General features: G+C 42.9%; 2 protein-coding genes across 3 annotated transcripts in view; one reads left to right on the forward strand and one right to left on the reverse strand.

The window, feature by feature from the left end:
* Positions 1 to 9,053, reverse strand: part of MPHOSPH9 (M-phase phosphoprotein 9) — a gene marked incomplete at its 5' end in the record, with an annotated part of 51,440 nt that extends 42,387 nt beyond the window's left edge. The window contains 3 exon segments of the mRNA XM_082853042.1: positions 8,748 to 8,788; positions 8,791 to 8,980; positions 8,982 to 9,053. Coding sequence (XP_082709168.1) covers positions 8,748 to 8,788; positions 8,791 to 8,980; positions 8,982 to 9,053 — 303 coding nt within the window.
* Positions 9,054 to 9,138: 85 nt separating this feature from the next.
* On the forward strand, positions 9,139 to 21,603 carry MTRFR (mitochondrial translation release factor in rescue). Of its 2 annotated transcripts, none has more exons than XM_082852783.1 (3): positions 9,139 to 9,208; positions 18,158 to 18,465; positions 20,031 to 21,603. In XM_082852783.1, the coding sequence occupies exons 2-3, from the start codon at positions 18,184 to 18,186 to the stop codon at positions 20,271 to 20,273; spliced, it is 525 nt and encodes a 174-aa protein (XP_082708909.1). In that variant the 5' UTR covers positions 9,139 to 9,208; positions 18,158 to 18,183; the 3' UTR covers positions 20,274 to 21,603. The 2 variants fall into 2 exon arrangements, with proteins under 2 accessions (XP_082708909.1, XP_082708908.1); XM_082852782.1 differs by lacking the exon at positions 9,139 to 9,208 and adding an exon at positions 11,314 to 11,912.
* Positions 21,604 to 22,476: the final 873 nt, after the last annotated feature.

The following is a 22,476-nucleotide window of genomic DNA, read 5'->3' on the forward strand; positions in this document are numbered from 1 at the left end:
AAGCACTGCAGCTGAAAAAGAACGAAAAAATGACTCTGAAAACCTATGGAAGTGACCTATAATTCCCTTCACGGCCACTTTTAGGTCCTGATCCATCCTGACCCCCAAGAGTAGTTAAGTGCTCTTATAACTAGACTAGGCCAAAACACGGGAGGAGAGGGGGCACAGACTTCTCCAGAGGCTGAATTCAATCTAAAGGCTGGTCTACTTTCAGTAACAGACCGTATGTAATAACATACAATGTCAACAAGTAGCTACCACAACTGGCTTCCCTGTTTAAAACCTTTCGGTGCCTTTCCACTCTGGTCATTCCCTACAGGGCCCTGCGTGATCTGGCTCATCTACACTTCCCAGCTTCATCTCAAGTCTCTCTGTCCCTTTCTCGACACACACCAGCCTCGCTGGCCCCCTTCTGTTCCCTGGACACGCCAAAACTGTCTTCCGCCTCAAAAGTCTCGCACTTGCTGTACCCTCTACCTGGAAAGCCCTCTCCGCAGTTCTCAACATGGCTGGCTTCTTCCCCCCCTGCGATTTCAGCTCAATTATCATCTTCTCTCGAAGAGTTTCCCAGACCACCCTCACAGTCACTCTCTTTCTTGGCACCCTGTTTAGTTCCTTCGGAGCGTTTACCACAGTCTGAAAGTCTCTCACTTGTTCTCCTGGTGAACCTGTCTGTCTCCCACCCCTGCGCCCACCCCATCTCCAGCACCTAGGACACAAGGCCAAGAGTGGACACTCAGATATACAGTCTAAACGAGTGTATAACAATGGATACTGCTAGCTGCGCTTTTCTTGGTATTATAGACTACACAATCCAGAGACCCTTCAGGTTCATGGTGAAAGCCACTTATATAACAGAATTAAGTTGAAACCTGTATAACGGTATTAAGGTAAAGTGGAGAAAACCTCAAGACTGGAAAAGGAAGCCTTAAAATGAAATACGATGGTACTGATAGGAAGCGTGAAATCTAAATCAATTGACTTCAGGACAAGGTGGACTAGATCAAATCAAGTCCCTTACCTTCTCAACTTATAAAGTATCTTATATTAATCAAAACATAAAAGAAATCATCAGGCAACAGTTTTCTTATTCAGTTATACCTCTATACCTTTAGGAGTTATTTTTATCCTAATAAAGTTATTATTCACATAAAACTAAATTATGATAGAATAACAATTTACTTAACAAAAAATGGCTTCATAGTATGTGAGACACTTGAGATTAATCACATCCTTATCATCATTTTCTTATTTAGGATACAAATGAATAGAGTTCATTCAGGCCATAAATTAGTGGAGACTTTGTTTTTCCAAGTCAGACTTTATTGTTAATGTTTTAATTTTAAGTAAGCTAATTTAAGAATATTAATACTGTGAATAACATTATACACTTAATTATTAAGAAGGGCTATTATTCATTTCCAACTAAACCTATGTATACCACCCGCATCTTACATACTGCTGGAGGGCATGGGTGCCAAGTTTTCCCCTGAGTGCAGGTGCCTGGCGCTATTAGCCTGAACGGGGGCTGCTGCCGTCTGCTGCTCTAGTCTGGCCTGGGAAACATCCTATGGGCTTTTCCCAGGCCAGACTCCCACCTCTCCACCAACAACCTGGGTGGTCCTGAACAAGTAAATTTAACTTCTTTATGCCTCAGTTTCCTAATTTATAAAAGGGGAACAGCAACACCTCATAGGTGGCTGAGAGGACTAAATTTTAAATTTAAATGTGATGCACGTAAAGCAGTGATCTCAATGGGGGAAGTATATTTTGAAAATCTGTGAGGTCATGGTTGTCACGAGGATAGCGGGAGCACCACGAGCATTTAGTGGGCAGGATCCAGGGATACAAATCACAGGATAGTCCCTGACAATAAAGAACTGTCCTGTGTCCATTTTATATTATAAGAATGATACATATTTTGCATAGTTTTCAAATCACCAAATTGTCCAGGAATGCAACTACCAAGATGTTTCAGAACTTGCTCAGAAATGAGTCACCATTTCAAAAAATCATGTCACCAGTTGCAGTGCTGGATCATCAGTGCAAGGCAGATGTATCAGTCTGTGTTGATAGCTGCTGCGTTCAAGGTGAGTCTACATAGAAGTAAACACCAGACTGCTGCTACATTATGTTTTCTAATGTGGATATGTCTGAGTATTTATACATTTACATATTATCTTATTATAAGTAACTATTATTCCTCTTTTATAGCACAGGACATTACATTGATTTTTTTTTAAAAGCAGATACAGGCAGGTTATATTATCTGTGAATTTCATTTCAGGACAATATAAGTTGATGTTATTTTGAAAACTGTTATAAAAACAGGGCTTTGGGTCCAATAAGGTTGAGTGCCACTGACAGAAAGTATCTAGTATACTGCCCGGCAAATACTCAATAATTATCACATAACTATTACTATTATATACATAATCAGTAGTGCTAAATCGTTAAAATGCTAAAATAATTTAGTTAATGATGTGCTTTTAAATTTTTCTTACAATCATAGAAATATTAGCAAGTACTTAAGAACGTATTAAAGTATTTCTATGGAAATGCCTTAAAAGATTCTTTCCTGATCTAATAAAAATACATAACCTTCCCAAGTTTAAGCAGTGATAAACTTAAGAATCCCAGAAGATACGTTTTATAAAGGAATTCTAAAGAATCAGGTCATCCCCAGATCTCTTCCAGAGCTCTGTGGAGGTTTAGTTCTTTACTGTAATAATGTAGATTAGTTTCTTATAAGTGGTAGAAATCAGACAAATGTTACTATTCCAAAAGAAAGGTGTAAACATGAAATTCAGGGAAATAAGACTTGCGCAATCATTACCTTCCCATTCTTTCTAAATCATTACCCTAAAGCATCAGAGACTTTTATTTTCATAGGCTATGAAAACACACAAAACAAATTCAGGAAATTTTACTGAAATGGCCAAAAAAGTATTTCATATTCTGTCAAAGTAAGAAATAGCTTAAGAAGCTCTTCAGTGAATAATCAATTATATGCCTACATTATAAAAATTAAGCAGTCAACTAATACTCAACAGAATAAAAATAATCTGTTAGATCACAGGAGAACAAAGGGCAGAAAGAAAGAAACTGGTTCAAATGTTAAAAGGTGTAAGTACCTGGTTGGTATTCTGGCTTGTACTCATCTGTGTCTTAAATTCACAAATATATTCTGATTCTGATTTAAGATGTTGATTTCAAAGACTAAAAGTAACAATTTCTACTTAAAAATGAATTTGTCAGAAGTCAAGGCACATTGAGGCAATGCCTCATTTTTTTTTTAAAGCATATCAATTCAGGTATTATAAGCTAATGAGTAAGTATACTAGGGGAAGCATTTCATAAAACATTCCATTATCATTTACATCATTTTACAATGGCATTTTATAGGTCGTTTGCACTAGCACATAGTGGTTGTTATATGGAAAAAAAGAGGTATCAAAACTTAAAACTCAGTTTTCTTTTAAGTTTGCCATAATAGTCATTTTTATAACTCCAATGATTATGTATAATGAATATAAGTAATTACACTTAGGGGTGGCTGCTGCTGAATTCTTAAACCAGATAATCTTTCATTCCATTTATTCTACATAGTTTTAAAACTATGATTAACATTTACAACAAAATCTACTGCTCTCTAAAGAATTTAATAATAATGTTCTACACATTTCTACAAAGTGTTACCAATTCTAGCCTTGGAAAAGTCTATCTTGGGCATTATTCCATGAAACAAAACTTATTTATAAGTATTCTTTTAACTGTTAAATTTTTATGTCACAATTTAACCTATGGACAAAAGAAAGAACCACTTGACCTGAACAACCAATATAAGTCAATGTAGCACAGCTAAATGCGATAAGGTATTAAACGGAAGCCTTACTTTATAATCAGAAATATTTCAAAGTGGGTTTAGGCTTTACAAAATGATGACAATTCTGTATAAGTTACTTAAAAGATCAGAATTAGTAACAATATCAATAATTTTGGAATTCTCATTTTTATGAACAAAGACAATATTTTAGTTCACATTTGAAGTATAAATTAGAATGTCTAATCACTAATATATTGTTAAAACATACCTCTGATCATTTTTCACATTTGTTCTATATTGTTCCCTAATTAATATCCTTGACCACTTTATTCTAGCAATAACTTAAGTATCATGCTCTTTAGGATATACATTTCTAATAATTTAGAGTTTAGTAGAGGCATATCTATAAATAGAATTATTTTGTTAATTCCAGAAATGAAACAAAACTAGATACCTCACAGTTTTTCCAAAGTTCCGAATCAGTCTTTCCACTGTTGTGTAGCTCTTGCATTAAAGAGGTTAGGACTTCAACTGTACCTTGAATTACAGATGGTCTGGTCTTCCCTGAGAAAGAGGATACCCCATTTGTACTAAGGTGGGGACTACTTCTGTTGAAACATAAATAATTCAAATGGTTTTCTTCATTCTACCAAAGTGTTGAATAATTCAGCAGCTCAAGATTTAGCAGAGCAGTACAAAACTACTGATATTTAATCCTTCTTAATGGCACCTCATTTGCTGAAAATCTGATCACAAGTTTGTCCACGAAGGGAAAACAGCAGTGAAAAGACAGGCAGCACTTAATTGTATTTTTAAGAACACAACAGAAAAACCTTCTTCAGAAGTGAGAGAACACTCCAGAGTACAGCAGAAAATAAAAGTTTCTGCTAAACAATAAGAAAAATTCTAAGCTACTCCGATCTAAATTATTCCAGAGGATTATTTCACCTCACTTTAAGAACAGACCTTTATTGTTATGGAGATTCTTTCTCCATTGCCCAGAATTACAGTCAAGTCTTGTTAACTGGATCCCCCTAATTTGGTGTGATAAGGTGATGCTTATCTTTGCACTGTCTTTGAATAAAAGTAGTGCCAACCAAATTAGCAGCAAATATTCAGGACTTATTTAGCCTATCCAGTGTGTAAAATAGCACTGATTCTTTCCAGGAGGACTGCTTTTCCGAATCTGAGATGAGTTTATTTCAGATTTGTTTTATAAACCCACAAGGCATAATTAGGGACATTAAAATTTATTTAAATTCTAACCGTTGAAAGGTCACTTTATTTATTGATACTCTGCTTTGTTTCACAAACCATTTGCAAAAAAGAGGACCTAATGAAAATAACAGTAAAATAATAAAGGGGATCAGAGAAAATATTAATAAAAAATTCAAGGGAAAGAACATAATATGTTGTCCATTAAGTGTTAGATATACAATTATAGTTGTGTAATAATCAAGTTTAAATTTGGCCAATTTAACTGCCAGTCACAATGAAAAGGGAGCCGCTTCAGTTACATAATTTTCATTAGAAAGGCACATTCAAGTTCCTCCAAGTAAATCAGACACTATGTTCTAAAAGGGGTTTCTTCCAGAAGTGGGTTTCAAAGGGGCTGTCAAATGATACAGGAAACAAAAAGCGTGGCCAACATTCAGGAAGTGGGTATAGATTACGATGGCCAACATTTCTGGACCTTATCCCGTGCTTTTTTTTTTTCCCCTTTCCTCCCTATTTTAATTTATGCTTTCTCCTCTTCTTTTATGTATTCTTGTAAGCTGCCTTAAATTCCTCCTGAGGCCAAAGAATGAACAAATTTTTTAAGGAATTAATTTATTTAAAATACACAATTTCTTCAAGACCTATTACTGTGTGTAAATTTGCTCCTTTACCAGTAGGCCCCAGACTGCTGTGCTTTTATTTTATTGTACCTGCTTTTTATAGGTGATCTCCTCTCCAGTGGTCCCTGCCTCTTTGCTGTTTTTAACCTACTGTAATTTAGAAACCAAATAATCAACTTGCCAGACTATGTACAAAATGAGAGTAAACAGGCCCTGATTAAAAACAAACCAAACATGGGATAGTTTAAAAAGAAAATGCATAAAATGCATTGTTTGATAGCATCTACTTTGTCAACTCAGAGCCTGCTTTTTTGCTTACTTCCTAGTATTCAACTTTAATTGCTACTTTCCAGACTGGTGAGGTATTTCTGCAATATGAAACATTATTTGTCCTCTTAACTTCAAAATGGAGAAACAATATTTAGACAACTAAATTTTAAAGATATACTTGTAATTTACCGAAAACAAAAAAAGTGTAAAGAAAACTCCAACTAGCAAAACAAATTCTTTTTCACAATGTTCCCCATGCAAAAATACATCTCTGGGAGAAATGAAAAACATGAAAGGATTGAAACTATTCTTAACCCAAACAACTGTCCTTGAACAGTTCCTGATCATAGTTTTGGGGTTTTTTAAATGCAAATCAGTAACTATGACACTATTTGGATAAACTGGCAAACTATGCAAATAAAGTTATTTTGATTTGTCATTACATTAAAAAAAAATCTATCCCATTCTTACCTATTAGTACTTAAGTTCAGTCCAAGAGAATGGGGAGAATTTTTTATATCAGATTCTACAGAAGATGAAGCTTTTTGTAAGGGTTTCCCCAAGTCAAAATCTTCCATAGCGTACAGAAATTGTTACACTCTCTCACTGGAAAATGTAGGCTCTTGCACTGTTTGAAGAAACTGAATCTGAGTCATCTTCAGATGCTTCATCGTCTAAAGGCATTTTCAGCTGCTGACATTCAGACTGTGAAATGTCTGAAGGTCCCAGGAGAGTCTGAAAATGAATGAAGAACAAAAACTATTATAAAAAGCCATTAAACCTAGCAACTGTCTTTTCAAGACTGTGGAAACCTTAATCCTTTTATACAAATCTACATTAAGGATAGCAACATTATTCATAATAAGCCAAAATTCAGAAACAACCCAAATGTCCATCAACTGATGAATGGATAAATAAATGTTGTGTATCTGTATAATGGAATATTTTTCAGTCATAGAAAAGAACAAAGCACTGATTTATGCTACAATGTGGATAAACATTTAAAACATTATGGCAAAGGGAATTCCCTGGCAGTCCAGTGGTTAGGTCAATAAAAAATCTACAAATCTTCTGATTTGCAGAAGTAGTAGTACCTTTTCAGGTAATATTTCACAATTTTATGTGCTTAATAATCAAGGTTCCAGACACAATTCTACTGTGTAACAACTGGAATACTTATTGATACGTGCCTTGTTCATTCCTTTAATAAATTCTACCAAGTATCCATGCTTGTTGATTTATACAGTGAATAGATGAATGGGAACTACTTGGTATCTATATTGAATCTGGTACTGAAAACAGCCAATTAAACTGTTAACAGTGGTTGTTTCCCCACTGGCTGCAAGGTGGGAGTGGAAGGAGTGCACTATATACTGTATACGTAGAGTACTTTTGTACTCTGTGCATGTTATCACTTCTTAAAAAATAAACTATTTGCCAGGTCCACTAAAATTTAACTGAAGCTAGATGTACAGAGGTAAACTGGCTATAACAAGTCAAACAGCATGCCTGCTTCTTAAGGAATTCATGTCCTTAAAAAAAAGCCAGGAGTAAGTGGGTGGGGGAGGGGGAAGAATAGAGAAAACATATGCTGCTTACAAGATGTAAATTTCAGGGGGTGCAATAGAGGAAAATTACCTATTATTCTGGTTCCTCTAGGTTCCCACTTTCTAGGGCCTGGTTTTACAAAGCACAACCTTGAGAGCATCAGCTCACAAAGGAACCATTTCCTTCAGGGACAGGTGTGAAGGCCAAGGGTAACCGGACCTTACTAAACGGATTTCTCCCCAGTGACTCAGCCCATCACCAACGACAAATGGGGTATTGAAAAAGTCAGGGGCTGCACCTTCCATCTGGCAACGAAAATACCTGGATTCAAATCACCTTGCTCTTCCAGCAGGAAAACACAAGCTCTCCAGGGACGCGGATCGGCCTGCAACCCCATCTATAATTTCCCCCGTTGAGTTAATCCGGATGCAGTAGATCCAGATGGATCTTGAAATGCGATGATGCTTTCCCAGCAGAGCGTGAGGGTGGGGAGGAATGGGTGGGAGAGTGGGGGATGAATTAAAATTTAAAAAAAAGATATACAATGCAAAATTTTAAGAACCTGATGGAGAATGCGTATAAGAACAGAGACTTTTATATCTCCCATCAACAAAATATGACGCTTTTGATGGCCCCAGCTCCTAGCAGAAAAAGGGAGTTAGGGGGTAGAGGAACGACTGATGGGGGTCTGCTGAGAATATAAAAGTTAACCAGGCGTTTTGCTTTGGTGGGAGGCTGAGAGGGGGAAAGAAGGCATGATTTCAGGTTTTGAGGCCAGATCCTGACGTTCTCGCGCTCACAGCCAGACCGCAGCTGCTGGCGGCGGCTCTCGGGTTAAAGTATGAAGGCGAGGAGAACCCACGCAGTTGCCTAAATTGTAGGCAGCAGGGAAGCTGTAGTTAAAACCACCGGTCCAACAACTACAATCGTGCTTCTCAAAGTTAAGCCCAGGAAGCTGGTCAAAAAAAAAAGAGACAGAAATCCCTCAAGCCCCCCGCCCCTCGGGAAGAGGCGCTCAGCGATTGGGCCGCGCGGGTGTCACTCAAGGGCAGAGTCTAGAAAAGGTGCACTGCCGCGAGCAAAGCCCCCACACGGCCGCGCGCTCCGCTGAGGTTGCGTCGAGGGAGTGTTGTCTTTCCCCCGCCCTAACACATCAGCACACTCAGGGGGCCGCTAACTTGGTGTCTTCGAGTCGCGTCCCCTGTTTCCCGCGACCGGCAGCTCCCCGCAGGCCGGCAGCTCCCCGCAGGCTGGCGGCCGCTTACCTGGCCGCCGTTCACACTGCCGATGTCAGGGTCGGGCGAGCGCCTCTCGCGACCGTTAAACTCGAGGGAGCGTGCGCGCGCCCGGCGTCTTGGTTGCGATTGGATGATCGGAAGGGGGCAGAGACGGCCGAGCCGCGGCGCGCGCGTCCACTTCCCCCGTCCTGCCCCCAGCTCTCACCAAAGGGAGGTGCGACGCCCGCGGAAGCTGGGGGGAGGGGGGCGGGGCTGCAGTCAAGTCCTCTCGTCTGATTGGCTCTCTGGGAACCCACGGCAGCTACGCGGGAAAGAAGCCTCAGCTTCCCGCATGCGCAGTTAGTAAGACGGGGGCTCGGGTTTGTGAGGGGGGGCTGCGGCAGGAGTACGGCGCGTGCGCAGGCGCGGCAGTGCGTTTGCGTTCCCGCTCCTGCGGCCATTCCGGTTCACCCAGAACGTTGGGGGCGGGAGCCCAGTCCTGAGGTCAGGTAAGTGTCTGCGGAGAAGCCCGACACCCACACGGTTGCCCACGATTGTTAGAGGTTCCGGAGAGAGGACTGGGAGCTGGGACCCGTGAATTTCCCCGTTTGCGACCCTGAGTCGCGCAGCCCATTGACCTGAGGCCCCGCTGGCGGTGAGGTGAAGCCGGCCCGGACACCCGAGCTAAGTTTACCCTGGAATGGGTTTACCCTAGGCTGGTGAGGGTCGGCACTGGGGCTCTTCAAGGACTTGGAGGGGCGGGCGAGGAGAACCCACCCTTGTGGAGAAAACAGTTCCACCGAGGCCCGAGGACAAATGGAACGATGCTCGTTGACTTGTTCGGCGGAGCCTTAGGGAGCTGTTAGCACGCAGCTGGGCCTGTTACAGGCATCGTGCGTGTTTTCCTCTTGCCTAGCCTTTCGAAGGACCAGAGAAAACCCTTTCCGTGGGCCCCCAGGCCATCTCACACGCACTGGTCAGTTCGCCTTTCTCAGACGAAAGGTTCTTACCCTTTAAGGTACTTCGAGCTCTTAGATTTTCCTCGGAGTGTCCGGAGCCCACGATAAAGGGACTTCGCCAGCCTTGTCCTTAGGTGTGCCGGAGAAGCCAGGACGGAGCAGATGTTATTTGCCCTTGGAAAAACAAATCTGCCAAGAGGCATTCCATCTGATCTGAGCCAACTAAGAATACCTGACAATTTTGTCTCGACAGTAGAAATTCAGTCTCTCCAAAACCCCATCCGTCTATGGGAGAGTTCAAGCTTAAGTAAATCGAACCCTCCTCCCAATTGTGTTAATCCACCCATCAGTATTGTGCTTGTGTTAAAACCCAACCAAAATCAAATCATTTTTAAGCACACGGCTCTGTTTTCAGCAACCATGTTTCTTTCAAGTCCACCCAAAAACAAAACAAAAAGCAGTTTTACCACTAATTTCAGTTGGTTGCAAAATCTGTTACTTGAGATCCTCACACTAGGATGGGAAAGTGGATTCCTGAGATGGCTCCAGGCAAAGGGAGGTGTGTTTCCTTGCAAGAAAAATGTTAACCCCAAAACCGAGTACTGGAAATTAGTTCCCAACCATGCAAGAGGCAGGAGATCATTGCTTTTTGCTACAAAATCTGATGGACTTTGTTTAGTTCGAGTGTTTTGTTTTTGGCAGTGTCATCTTTAGGTAACTTTCAAAAAAAAATCTATTAATGTTTAATAAGCCAACATGTTCAGAAGCTAGTATTCTAATTAACTGAGTTATCTTGTTAACCAACTGATACAAAATATTCTGGTAAGGTTATTCACACCTTACTTCTTAATTTAGGTTAAGCTCTTTGGTAGCGTCTTAATTTTTACAAATTCAGAATGGAAACTGCTTTTGACTAACTGGTCTAGAGAGAAGCTTTATAAAAACAGAGAGGAGGTTTTTAAAGTCCATAGAAATTATTTCTGAATATAGAAAACAGAAGTAGAAGGTGTCAGAAATTCAAGTATATATTAAGTGTAGGAACTATTCATCTTAATTTAACCCCCCCCCCATACTGGAGATTTTGCATTACTTGTATACAAGCTAACACCACTATTTTATGCCCTTATAAGGGTGCACAGCAAAGGAAACCATAAATAAGACAAAAAGACAACCCTCAGAATGGGAGAAAATATTTGTAAATGAAACAACAGACAAGGATTAATCTCCAAAATATACAAACAGCTCATGGAGCTCGGTATCAAAAAAAACTACATGATTTTACTGTAACATCTTTGTATTGCTCAAGTATTCCTCTTTTGCCACAATGAGCTTTTGAGTGGAGATCTTTCATTCTGATTGGGATAAGATTAGGCTGTTCAGTAGTAGTGGCCGCTAATGGCTTGAGGCATTTAATGTTTGTTAACCAGGGTGTTACTCTGTGTCATTTATTTTTATATACAAAACAGCTTGTCATTGGCGGGGGTTGGAGGAGGGATGTCCTCCACAGCAAAAATCAGGAACTCTAAAACTTTATAGTTTAACCATTGAAGATGAAAAGGAATAATCAGGTGTACATTTAAACGTGACTTTTTTCATCTTTTCTGTCCTTCATGATTTTTTTTACTATATCAGATAATTACTAAAGATCTCTATGTTTAAACCAGGACTTGCTGTGATGAAGGTAGTTTTTACCTTTCAATTTGAACCTTCTGGGAAGTCACACTATATTCTTGGCATCATAATTCTCTCTTTGGCACCTGATTTCATAGACCACAATTATGACCTCACCAAACAGCATATCTTCGGTAATTTCATGGTTTCCAAGTGTTTCTTAAATTGGACCATGCCAAGTAAAATTGTCTGCAGGTCATTTTCTAGATACCTTTTCACTGAGCTTCGAAAACAACAGTCCATGAAATAATCCGTTTGCAGAGTGGGCTTGTGGAGTGTTAGCCAGAGGTTCCCGAGCTTTGTGATGTAGGGATCCTAAGCACCTTACGTTTGTGGTGACGTGTACGATTTTTCTCTCTCCCTCGGTGGTATTACCTCTGTTTTACAGATGTGGAAACGTGGCCAGAGTTGCACAGTGAGTAAATCGTGGAGGCAAGGCATTGACGCAGGTCACGCTGACTACAAAGCAGTATGGCCTTTCAGGGACAAAAAAGTGAGAGGGGGAGTCAAGAGACCGCTGAGGAAAATGAGCTGACGCTTTTAAGGAGCTGGGGGAAGAACAAATCTGGAGATGTTATGAAAGGTAAAGAAACAAGCAGCAGGAAGGACAAATTTAGTTTAAAAAAATGGACTACCTAATGTTCTTCCAAAATAAGTCTTCCTGAAATATTCCACATAGTATACATCCCTTCTTTTCTTTATTTGTATGAAATATTCACTACGATAACATATTTGAACGTGCTTTGAAAACCTAAGTCCTAAACAAATACAAAGCATCATTAATGGTAACAGGGTCTTTGAGACTTTTAGAGGAAAATGTGGAGTGTAGTTATTGCTGCTAGTTATCGCTGCTTTTTTAATGTGTTTGTCCTATTTTAATAGTGTAGTTGGTAAATTACGAAGTTCCTGTTAGGTGCCATAAAGAGAAGAAAATGACAGTGGTGCACCCAAATAGGACAGGTGTAATTGTGGATTTGAAGTTTTCTGTGAAAAAAAAAACTGAATGGGATGTTGGTATTGTATGAATTGAAACCTTTTCTTTTTATCTACTTCTTTAGTGTCTCTTGAGCTGTGCAGCAGTAAGCCTATTAAATTTGGACCAAACTCAGAGTAGTTTCCTTTTCCTCTTGTCCTCCCAAATCAAGGATAGCAGTTCTGTTGTCCTTTCCTGCTCAGTCCATCGTGATTTTCTTATTTGGGAAATAATTCTCTGGGAACACTTACTGTGGCTGAAAGGTGCTCTATCTTGAGTGTAGAGCCCCCAGCCTAGGAAATGACAGGGTCTATTTCAAGCCTGAGCCAAAGTTCCCAGGGGTTCTGTTTGGGGAGGTGTTCAGCCCTCATAAGGATTTCAGGCAACTAGAACAGGAGGATGAGCTAGATGAGAAAAGGAGAGAAAGGCTGCTTTATCTTTACTCCCATTCGGCAGGGAGCACCAAAACACATTTCTGAAACATAGATTATCATTAAGCATTTCACAGAAAACCATCCTCTCGCTTAGCTTCTGGAGCCATCAGCTGGCCATTTTGTCTTTTTAAAGCTCACTGTGTTTGTCCTTCACCATTGATTAGGTCATTGTTTTTGAGACCTATTTTATCTCCTTATTCAGGAGGGGGAAGCAAGACCATGACTAAGCAGGTAATCAGCACTCCTGAATTCTGGTCTCAACTTTTTAAACATTATAAACATAAGAAACAATAGCTCTTAAAAGTGTCTGTCCTAGCAGTTGGAAGAACTTGCTAATTCCTGTGTCCTTTGCTTCTCAAACTTCAATGTGCCTCTGAATCACTTGAGGATCTTATTAAAACACAGGTTCTCTGGGACTTCCCTGGCGGTCCAGTGGTTAGGCCTCTGCGCTTTCACTGCTGTGGGCCCGGGTTCGATCCCTGGTTGGGGAACTGAGATCCAGCAAGCTGTGTGGCACAGCCAAAAGAAAAAGAAAAAAAAAACACAGGTTCTCATTTAGAAGGTCCTGAGATTCTTCATTCCTAACAAGCTCCCAGGGGGTGCTGTGGCTGCTGCTCTGTGGACCACACTCTGATAGCAAGATTCTAGAGCTACCTCATCCACTACAGTAGCCGCGAGCACACGTGGCTAGTCCAGACTGACATGTGCTGTAAGCGTGGCCACACTTCAGATTTTGCAGACCTCATATAAAAAAATCTAAATAATTTTTTATATTGATTATATGTTGAAGTAATAATATTTGGGATATATTGGATTAAATATATTGGATGAAATTCATCAGTTGCTTTTTACTATTTTTAATGTGACTATAAGAAAATTTAGAATTTCACATGTGGCTTGCACTATATTTCTATTGGACAGTGCTGTTCTAGAACATTAATGCAGGGGACTTCCCTAGCGGTCCAGTGATTGAGACTTAACCTTCCAATGCAGGGGATGCGGGTTCAATCCCAGGTCAGGGAGCTAAGATCCCACATGCCTCCCGCTAAAACAATAAAACATAAAACAAGCAGTATTGTAACAAATTCAATAAAGACTTAGAAAAAGGCAGCTTTTAAAAAAAAATAATGCAATAGAAGCAGCGTTTTTGATGTTCTTTTTTCGGATGACCCAGCTTCTCAATCCCCTTGTGACCATTTCACCTGTTCTTTTCGCTCAATTCGATATTCATTTGTCTTCTCTTCCTCTCCCGCCTGTTCTCTCCTTTACACCTTCTCCATCTCCAGCGTTGCCATCATGATCGTGGGGCCTTCATCCAGCAGTCAGACGATCTTAAGGGCCAGGACTGCAGGCAGCAACCACCTCACCTGGGGGCTGGTTAGAAATGTGGAGTCTCAGGCCCCACCCTAGCCCTGATGAGCCGTAGCCTGTTTAACAGGATCCCTAGGGAAATGGTGCATCAAAGTTGGAGCCACAAGAGCTTTAACAGTCTTTTTTCCTAAAGCACTCCATTTCAGCGCATCGCCACATCTGTTCTTTCAGTTAGTTTAGATGTCATTTCTGCAAGGTTGGTACACCATGAAAGTTGTGGCTAAGAGACACTAGTACTCTGCCTTTCTAAAAAATACTTAAACAGTGAATTTTAGGCAAATGGTATCCAGAGGTGGGTCCAGAGTTGAAATCCTATGTCTTCCAGATTCAGATATTCTCTCTCTGTCTCAGAGACACAAAGGCAGTAGCATCCCCTTACCGCTCTCCAGAGCATTTCAGCTGTTGGTGAAACAAGCCTCAGCTCACTGCATCTTGTTTAAGTATGTGATTGTTTGCTCTGGTCACAGGCCACATTCTAGAGCTGAGCATGCCACCCATGAGCTAGGTGTCAGTCTTGGTTTGGGCTGACTGTGGAAGCCAGAGGAGGAACTGTGTACCAGCTGGATCCAGTCAGGAAGAAAGGTGCCTAATAGGATGCAGCTTCCAAGTCCCAATAACCAGCCTTCTGGTGACTTGGGAGCACAGTGAAGTCTGAGAACCACTGCTCTGTGGCGTGTCATCCATTCCACACTCTGGCATGTTATCTTACTTACGGATGTCTCAATTTCTCTTTTATGCTACAGGCTCATTGGACCCATCGAGGCCCATGCATGGCACATAGTAGATGTGGAAAATATTCATTGAACAAATTAACATTGCCTGTTTTAAAGGCGTCAGCCCTGTTATCTCTTAACTTGACCAAGTGAGAGAGAGCGTGGCTTTAACCTAAATTGCAGCCAGCTGTTTAGTGCAGACGCCACCCTCCAAGGAAGAGCAGAGCCGAGGGGAGTTGGGGTGGAGAGCCGGCTGGGCCGACGCTCGCACTCATGGGAGGGAACAAGGGCGCGCTGTCGTGACCGCTGGTTTCCCCTTACGCACACCGCTTGTGACCATTTTTCTCTTTAATGTCACGATGAGCTCTAATTTGAGCTGCTTTTATTGTTCCCCGAAGACTTTGGGTTGCTCTGTGGGTATCACAAAAACTGAAATCCAATCCGTATTCTTCTCTGGGCTTTGGGGAAGTGGAACCATGGGTGTGTTTGTCATTTTTAGCCACCATTGGAGTAGAGCCAGAGCTCCAGGAGATACTAAAAGTATTTGGAATCGTCCTATTGGCTGTTGGAATTAGCTGTTAAACAAAGCAGCCAGTAACTGAACACTGGGGACCTTCTAGAACTCCAGTTGGGTGGGAGACCTTCCTGTGTGTGTCAGCTCTGAACTAGGACAGAAAGGTAGATTTGAAACACAGTGGGCTGGTGACAAAGCAGCTGAGAAAAGCGCTGTCCTCTCCGCCCTTTGTCTGGGAGTTTCACCCTGTCTCAGACCTGCTTCCTTTCTTTGTCGCTGCACTGTATTCCACTACCATCCTGCCTGGTCAGATTTACTAACGGAAGAGAAGCCCCAAGAGAGGTACTGGCCTCCTGTTCCATGAACCTAATACAGGGACTAGACACTGTCTGATACACAAAGGAATTCTGTTCTGTGGACTGAAAGCAGAAATAAGGGGAGGGAAATTTTGGACATCAACTTAGTCTCATTCATTTAATCATTACAGGGGAGTGGATTCTTTGTTGTAGAGATTTCAGAGAATGTGCCTGGGTTTATCCTTATCTTTTCCTGAGGATACTTCTGACATATTTCACACACAGTAAACAGAAGCAGTTTTCAAAGCACCACTTTCACTGGCATACTCTGTTTCAAAATATCTCCCTTGGTAGCCACAGAGCACATTACGAACGACACCACCTTAATTATCATCCACCGGGACTGATAGGACCTGCTCAGAACATGCTGAATATCGTGCTTTTCACAAAGATGATGTGTCAGTCATAGGACTGAAAACTAGCATGGCCTAAAGCTTGAAGAGTATATTTCATTATATTTATTTTCCATAGAAATAGTAGAGATAGAGATGAAGAATACTGTATTCATTCTAAAAATGACCAGTGTCATCTGTACTGATAACTGAGAAAGGCACTTGGATTTCAAATAGCAAAATGTACATATTTACAAGGAAGCAATGCCTGCTAGCCTGTTTCTGCATTAAGCTTATCTAGCGATCAGCGTTGGGCCCAGTGGATGTTAGCCGTCAGAACTGCTGGTGGGTGAAAGGTAAATGAGCTGAGAGAAACCTAGTGAAATAATTTGGTGGCTGGTACGTTACTTCTGGCTGAGGAAGTTGCCTTAGGTAAACTCCAGTTCCTACCTGTGTTAGAGCTAGAATTTATAAGGTTTCAAGTGGTAAAAGAAGCTGTTTAGAGCCTCACAGGAAGCACTTGTTAAAAACAGCAATATATGTTTTTAGTGCCTACATAATCCTTGATCAAGAAGTATTATTATGCGAATGGCACATTTGTAGTTCCCCAAATCTGCCTGGGTGACAGGGTTTTTTGTGGGTTTTTTTTAAGGTTTTTTTTTTTTTAATTCATTTTTGGCTGTGTTGGGTCTTCGTTGCTGCGCACAGGCTTTCTCTAGTTGTGGTGAGCGGAGGCTACTCTTCATTGCAGTGCGTGGGCTTCTCATTGCGATGGCTTCTCTTGTGGAGCACGGGCTCTAGGCGCGCAGGCTTCAGTAGTTGTGGTACAGAGGCTCAGTAGTTGTGGTTCATGGGCTCTAGAGCGCAGGCTCAGTAGTTGTGGTGCACAGGCTTAGTTGCTCCGCAGCATGTGGGATCTTCCTGGACCAGGGCTCGAACCCATGTCCCCTGCATTGGCAGGCGGATTCCCAACCACTGTGCCACCAGGAAAGTCCTGGTGACAGGGATCTTGCTAAAAACCAGTCTCATGCCTTCAGAGGTACCAGCAAAGCCCTTTCCAGAACACTGTTTTCTCTGACTTTACTCTAAGCCTGTGTGGGTTGCATGGAGAGGGCTTATTCCTCCCATTTTCCAGATGAGAAAATGGGCGAAGGTTGTGACTCCCCCGCCCCGACCCCATTCACATGGGGAATATGTAGATCTCTGAAAAGAGGTGATACCTTTCAGATCCTCTGCCCTCCTCCCCTCGAAAAAAAGCAAAGGCCTGTGATTCACCATACCCTCATGGCTATTATTCTCTATACTATTCGTCAACTAAGACATTTCAGCCTTAGGCTACTCTCAAGTAGTTATTGAAATCTCTTGTTCAGCGCCTCTCGCTTTCTTCTTGAATATCTTCTCCGACTAGACTGTGAGCTCCAGGAAGATAGCGTCTTGCCCTCTTTGACCTCACGTCACTCCCTGTACCTCACCTCATACTTTGAACGTAACAGGCACCTTAATAAAAATCAGTTGGCTTGGTGGTTCTAAGGATGAGTACCGGGTGGATCATGTGATTGGCAGTGCTTCTGAGGGAACAGATGTTCCTATTCAAATCCATGAAACTGGAAACATGAAAAAACAATCATGACATTGATTGATAGTGATATTTACTGTGTCAGACTGTTTAAGCTTAAGCTATAAAATAGACTATCACGTTCTGTCGTCTTTCCATTTTGATTTCAAAGGTTCTCACACACTTAAATAATGTCCCTTGACTCAGATCCTAATTCTTGTGTGATGTACTGTGTAATATTTCCTTATCAAATTACAGCCCTGTTCTTTTGAATTTTACACTCAAAGCCTCCCCTTCCTGAGAAAACAACCCTTCTGGGTGCTTTGAAGACATTTTTTGGTCTGTTATAAGAAAATATTTATCAGTTGGCAAGGCATGTAGTGCTGAGAACACGGTAGACAATGCAGGGCCGGAGCGAGGTGTGTGTTGCTGAGTATCCTGTCTGCACTAGTTTCCTAAATCCCCTGCCTGCCAGATGGTGGTCATCGTCTGAACTGGTTCATAAAAGGTGATTTTAGAACCTGCGGTATAATCTTGAGCGCAAACAAGGCTGAAGGGCTGTCTTTTCTGTCTTATTCAGGTCCTGAGCAGGCAGAGCCACGCGCTATGAGCACCTCGGGTCTGTTCCGTTTTCCTACCCCACTGACCAGAGTGTGCATGGTGCCCTGGGGACTCCGGCTCTGCGAGAAGCCGGAACTCTTATCCCCTGGAACAGCGGTCACTCCAGTCCAGGCGGCAGGCAAGAAGGACCACCCTGCTCTGCTCTCCCTGGATGAGAGTGAACTTGAAGAGCAGTTTGTAAAAGGACACGGGCCAGGGGGCCAGGCAACCAACAAAACAAGCAACTGCGTGGTGCTCAGGCACGTCCCCTCAGGCATTGTGGTCAAGGTAGAGGAAGGAGGCCGTGGGGGTCCCCTGGTTTCTCCTGAGTGAAAACTTGTTCTCACCATGACCCCGGCAGTAGAGGGACTGCAGGTCTCGTGCCCGGTCCCGAGCGTTTCTCCCAGGCAGAACCTCTGCACAGCGTCAGGAGCCTCCTTCCAGGATCCTTTGCAGTTGCGCTTTTACTGCTGCTGTCCTTGAACTTGGCAGGCCACGGTTCTGGTCGAGCCACTGGGCTGCAGGGTGGCTGCAGAAAGCTCTGCGGCACTGCCGTGGGCTCCAGCCCCCAAGCAGCACGCGGGCCCAGGTTGTCCGCCAGTGGGCTCAGCCCTTAGCCTCCTGGCTGATCGCTCAGATGGTCACATTTTCCATGTCCCTCCGTCCCCTCTTTGGTAAATGTCAGTGACACCTACCCTTCTGGAGAAGGACTGAGTGAGGTAACGTTGGCAACCCAATTTCAGCCCTCAGAGGAAAAATGCCAGGTACAGCTGCCTGTAGGAGGCTTTCTTCTGAATATAAAACACCAACCTCTGATCAAAATATCACCAGCTGTCAATACATTTTGAACCTCTAGGAAATGGTGCAGCGCTTTTCTCCTGTCTCCTGGTTTGGTAGCGGCCCACCACCTCTGTGGAACTGCCAGTCCATTCCGTATCCCCAGGGCCCTGAAGGTGGCACAAGCCTTGAGGCACAGCAGAGAGAGCAGAGGCGGGCTTTCGCACACCAGCGGTACCTTTCGCAAGTACTTGCATATCACGTGAGCTTGCGGCCGGCCCTGTTCTGAGCCACTTCACATTCGAGTTAACTCTTAATCGTCACAAGCCTACACTCATGATGTGGAATCTGAGGCACAGGGAGGCTCCTGCGCCTGCAGGAGAGTCAGCCCAGACCGAACCCAGAGTCTGTTCCTGACAGCTGTTCTTCGCTGCCACGTTTTTGAGCCAAGAGCGTATTAGTGAAAATCTCAATCATTTTTCTTTTCCTCCTTGAAAAAAGTGACATTCGTGAGCAACAAATAAAATTCTGAAACCTATTTTATATAGCTTACTCCACATTTGCTTTTGGTACTATTCTTTCATCCTAATTTCACAGGGTTTCTTTTATCAACTTGCTTTGCAAGGCACTCACCAGTGATAACAGAGATATTATGTAATGAATATTATGGCTGACGAATAATAAAGAGGCTATTTTCCTCCTTCGGAGAGAAGTTTACATTTATAAATGGGGCACACAAAGGGTTCGCTTAGACATACTGGTTGATGTTTTCAAAATTATTTGGGAACTTTATTTGAAGGCTACTGTTACTTCTAAACAAAACAACACTCCTAATATTGGAATAGTCACAGTGAAAGCCACATAATACAGCTGGGGTGTGGGACTGGGCGGGGGCCAAGCAGAGGCAGGAAAGCGTATGGCCTTCGTCCTGTCACTGACCTACTGGGACTCCTGACAAGTGGCTTTCCTTCTGCGGGCCTGACCCCTCTATAAAGGGACTAGGTTGAATTTAATGATTCCTGAGGTCCTGCCCAGAACACACTGGCTTTCACATTATGAAATATTATCTCTTACAGTGCCACCAGACTAGATCCGTCGATCAAAACAGAAAGCTAGCTCGGAGAATCCTGCAAGAGAAAGTGGATGTTTTCTACAACGGTGAAAACAGTCCTGTTTACAAAGAAAAACGAGAGGCAGAGAAGAGAAAGCAAGAAAGGAAAAAAAGAGCAAAGGAGACCCTAGAGAAAAAGAAACTCCTGAAAGAACAATGGGAATCAAGTAAAAATGTGCCCAGAGAAAGGACTGCAGATTCTGACTGAAAGAACCTGCCGGATGGGACTTCGCTGTTGGCGCAGTGGTTAAGAATCTGCCTGCCGATGCAGGGGACACGGGTTCGAGCCCTGGTCTGGGAGGATCCCACATGCCACGGAGCAGCTAAGCCCGTGCACCACAACTACTGAGCCTGCGCTCTAGAGCCCGCGAGCCACAACTACTGAGCCCGCGTGCCACAACTACTGAAGCCTGCACACCTAGAGCCCGTGCTCTGCAACGAGAAGCCACCGCAATGAGAAGCCCGCGCACCGCAACAAAGAGTAGCCTCCGCTCGCCACAACTAGAGAAAGTCCACGCGCAGCAACGAAGACCCAACGCAGCCAAAAATAAATAATTAATTTTTAAAAAAAGAACCTGCCGGATGCCTCCAGGGACGGCGTGAGCTCCACCACCAGCGCAGCTGTGACGGGCTCCAGAGACAGCAGAGTTTCTAAACAGCAGACAAACTGTAGTGAACAGCAGTGCATACTTTGAGAATAAAACTGTAAAAAGAAACACGAGGAAGTCATTACTGTAGAAGGACAAGGGCACTTTTTGGGGGAGGAAAGGCTGTCATTGTGACGCAGGGCTTGGAGGGGCTTCTGGGCAGCTGACAAGAGTTCTGTTTCTTGACCTGGACGGTAGTTAGAAGTATGTCACCTTTTAAGCTATACATTTGTGTGACTGTATCTGTATCTGCACCACGAGGCTTGTGAGAACTTAGTTCCCCGACCAGGGATTGAACCCGGGCCCCGGCAGTGAGAGCGCAGAGTCCTAACCACTGGACCGCCAGGGAATTCCCCAATGAAAATATTTTCTGAAAAAAAGCATTAATGTAAGTAATGGACTTTTTATGGAAAACTATAGAATTGAGTCAAACAATAGCATTTAGTGCCTCCTTGTCATCTGCTGGAAGGTCATTGCTCAGTGATACATAGATGTCATTAAGAGAACAAAAGAAAACAAGATGGCGAAAGGTTTACAAGTTAGTAAGTTACTTGCCCATTTACCCCATCAGCTTAATAGACTGTGTGTTGACAAGTAACCTCTCTGATGTGGAAATACACATGTCATTCTCTGTATGCTGATTTACAAGTAGTAGGTTTATAAAAGCTGAGGTTTCAGAAACTTGGGTTTGTGAATTTGCTTGATACCATCCTTCAAGCTGGATCTGACCATACAAACTGTTTGGGGGTTTTCAGGCATGGTTTGTTAGCACATATCCGGAAGTTTATGCATAAAACTAGTAAGGAGACAAACCGTGAGGTGAGAAGGCCACTGTCAGACCCAGGGTCGGCCTCATCCGTGAAGACCAGACTGCATGCACCCAAATAAAGTTCCCTGTGAAGAAGCCCAGGAAGGTCTTCCCACCTCGGAGTTGCCTGGTTCGGAAGTTTAGCTCTACGCAAGGCTCTCGACCTCTGGTCGCAGTGTGCGGGGCCCTTCCCAGGTCCAACCTCCTTTTAGAAGGGAGCCAAGTGAAGCATCTGGAATGGTACACAGAAGACCGTAATAGTGGAAGGGAATTTGGGGAGCTTCAGACAAGGGGGACAGAAGCTTTAACTTCTGTCTCCCCCCTTCTTGAACCTTTTTGAATTTCCTGTCACGTCCACGAAGGAGATGCAGACAAGCCGACTGCCTAGTACCCGTTCCTCCGGCCTTTAGAGCTGTCATGGCTGGGACCTGGCCTTATGCCTGTGAAACTGACCAGCTCCCTCCTTTTGTCTTAGTCTACCCCTCACCACGGTAAATCTTCATTACATCGGGATCGGTGCCTAAGGAATATAGTAAGGATGACCTCAAAGTCCCTTTGGAACGCACTGTTGGGGACCACCCCACGAATTCTCAACACATCCGAGGCAACCCAGTTTTCCCAGCACCAGAGCAGGTAGTTCTTCCAGTGAGAACAGGATGAAGTAGCTAGCTTGAGTTTAAATGCTCACGGGTTAAGTTCCTAAAAACAGAATGGCCTAACTTGGGGGAGCACAGAAAGGGCGAAGTCAGTAACATCGCCTCTACTCTTGTTTTCCTTCCTGGCACACACTTAACATCTGCTGCAGTTAAGATGCATGCATGACGCAGCTCACCTGATCCCTGCCTTCTGACTTAACCGACCCACCTGTCCCTGGCCTGTTGTGCTACTGATATTGTCACGCAAAATGTTTCTGGACCAGGTGGGAAAATGCCCTTTGACAGGTCTCTCCCCACTCT

This window comes from Leucopleurus acutus, assembly GCF_964270905.1.
Source record: "Leucopleurus acutus genome assembly, chromosome: 13".
Lineage (NCBI taxonomy): Eukaryota > Metazoa > Chordata > Mammalia > Artiodactyla > Delphinidae > Leucopleurus > Leucopleurus acutus.

What these genes read in the sequence shown, in the direction of transcription:
- MTRFR (XM_082852782.1), top strand. Translation starts at nt 11,801, where the DNA reads ATGGCCTTTCAGGGACAAAAAAGTGAGAGGGGGAGTCAAGAGACCGCT. An exon ending in ATCTGGAGATGTTATGAAAG is followed by an intron (nt 11,913 to 18,157) that starts GTAAAGAAACAA and finishes TGTCTTATTCAG; the next exon opens with GTCCTGAGCAGGCAGAGCCA. An exon ending in CCTCAGGCATTGTGGTCAAG is followed by an intron (nt 18,466 to 20,030) that starts GTAGAGGAAGGA and finishes TATCTCTTACAG; the next exon opens with TGCCACCAGACTAGATCCGT.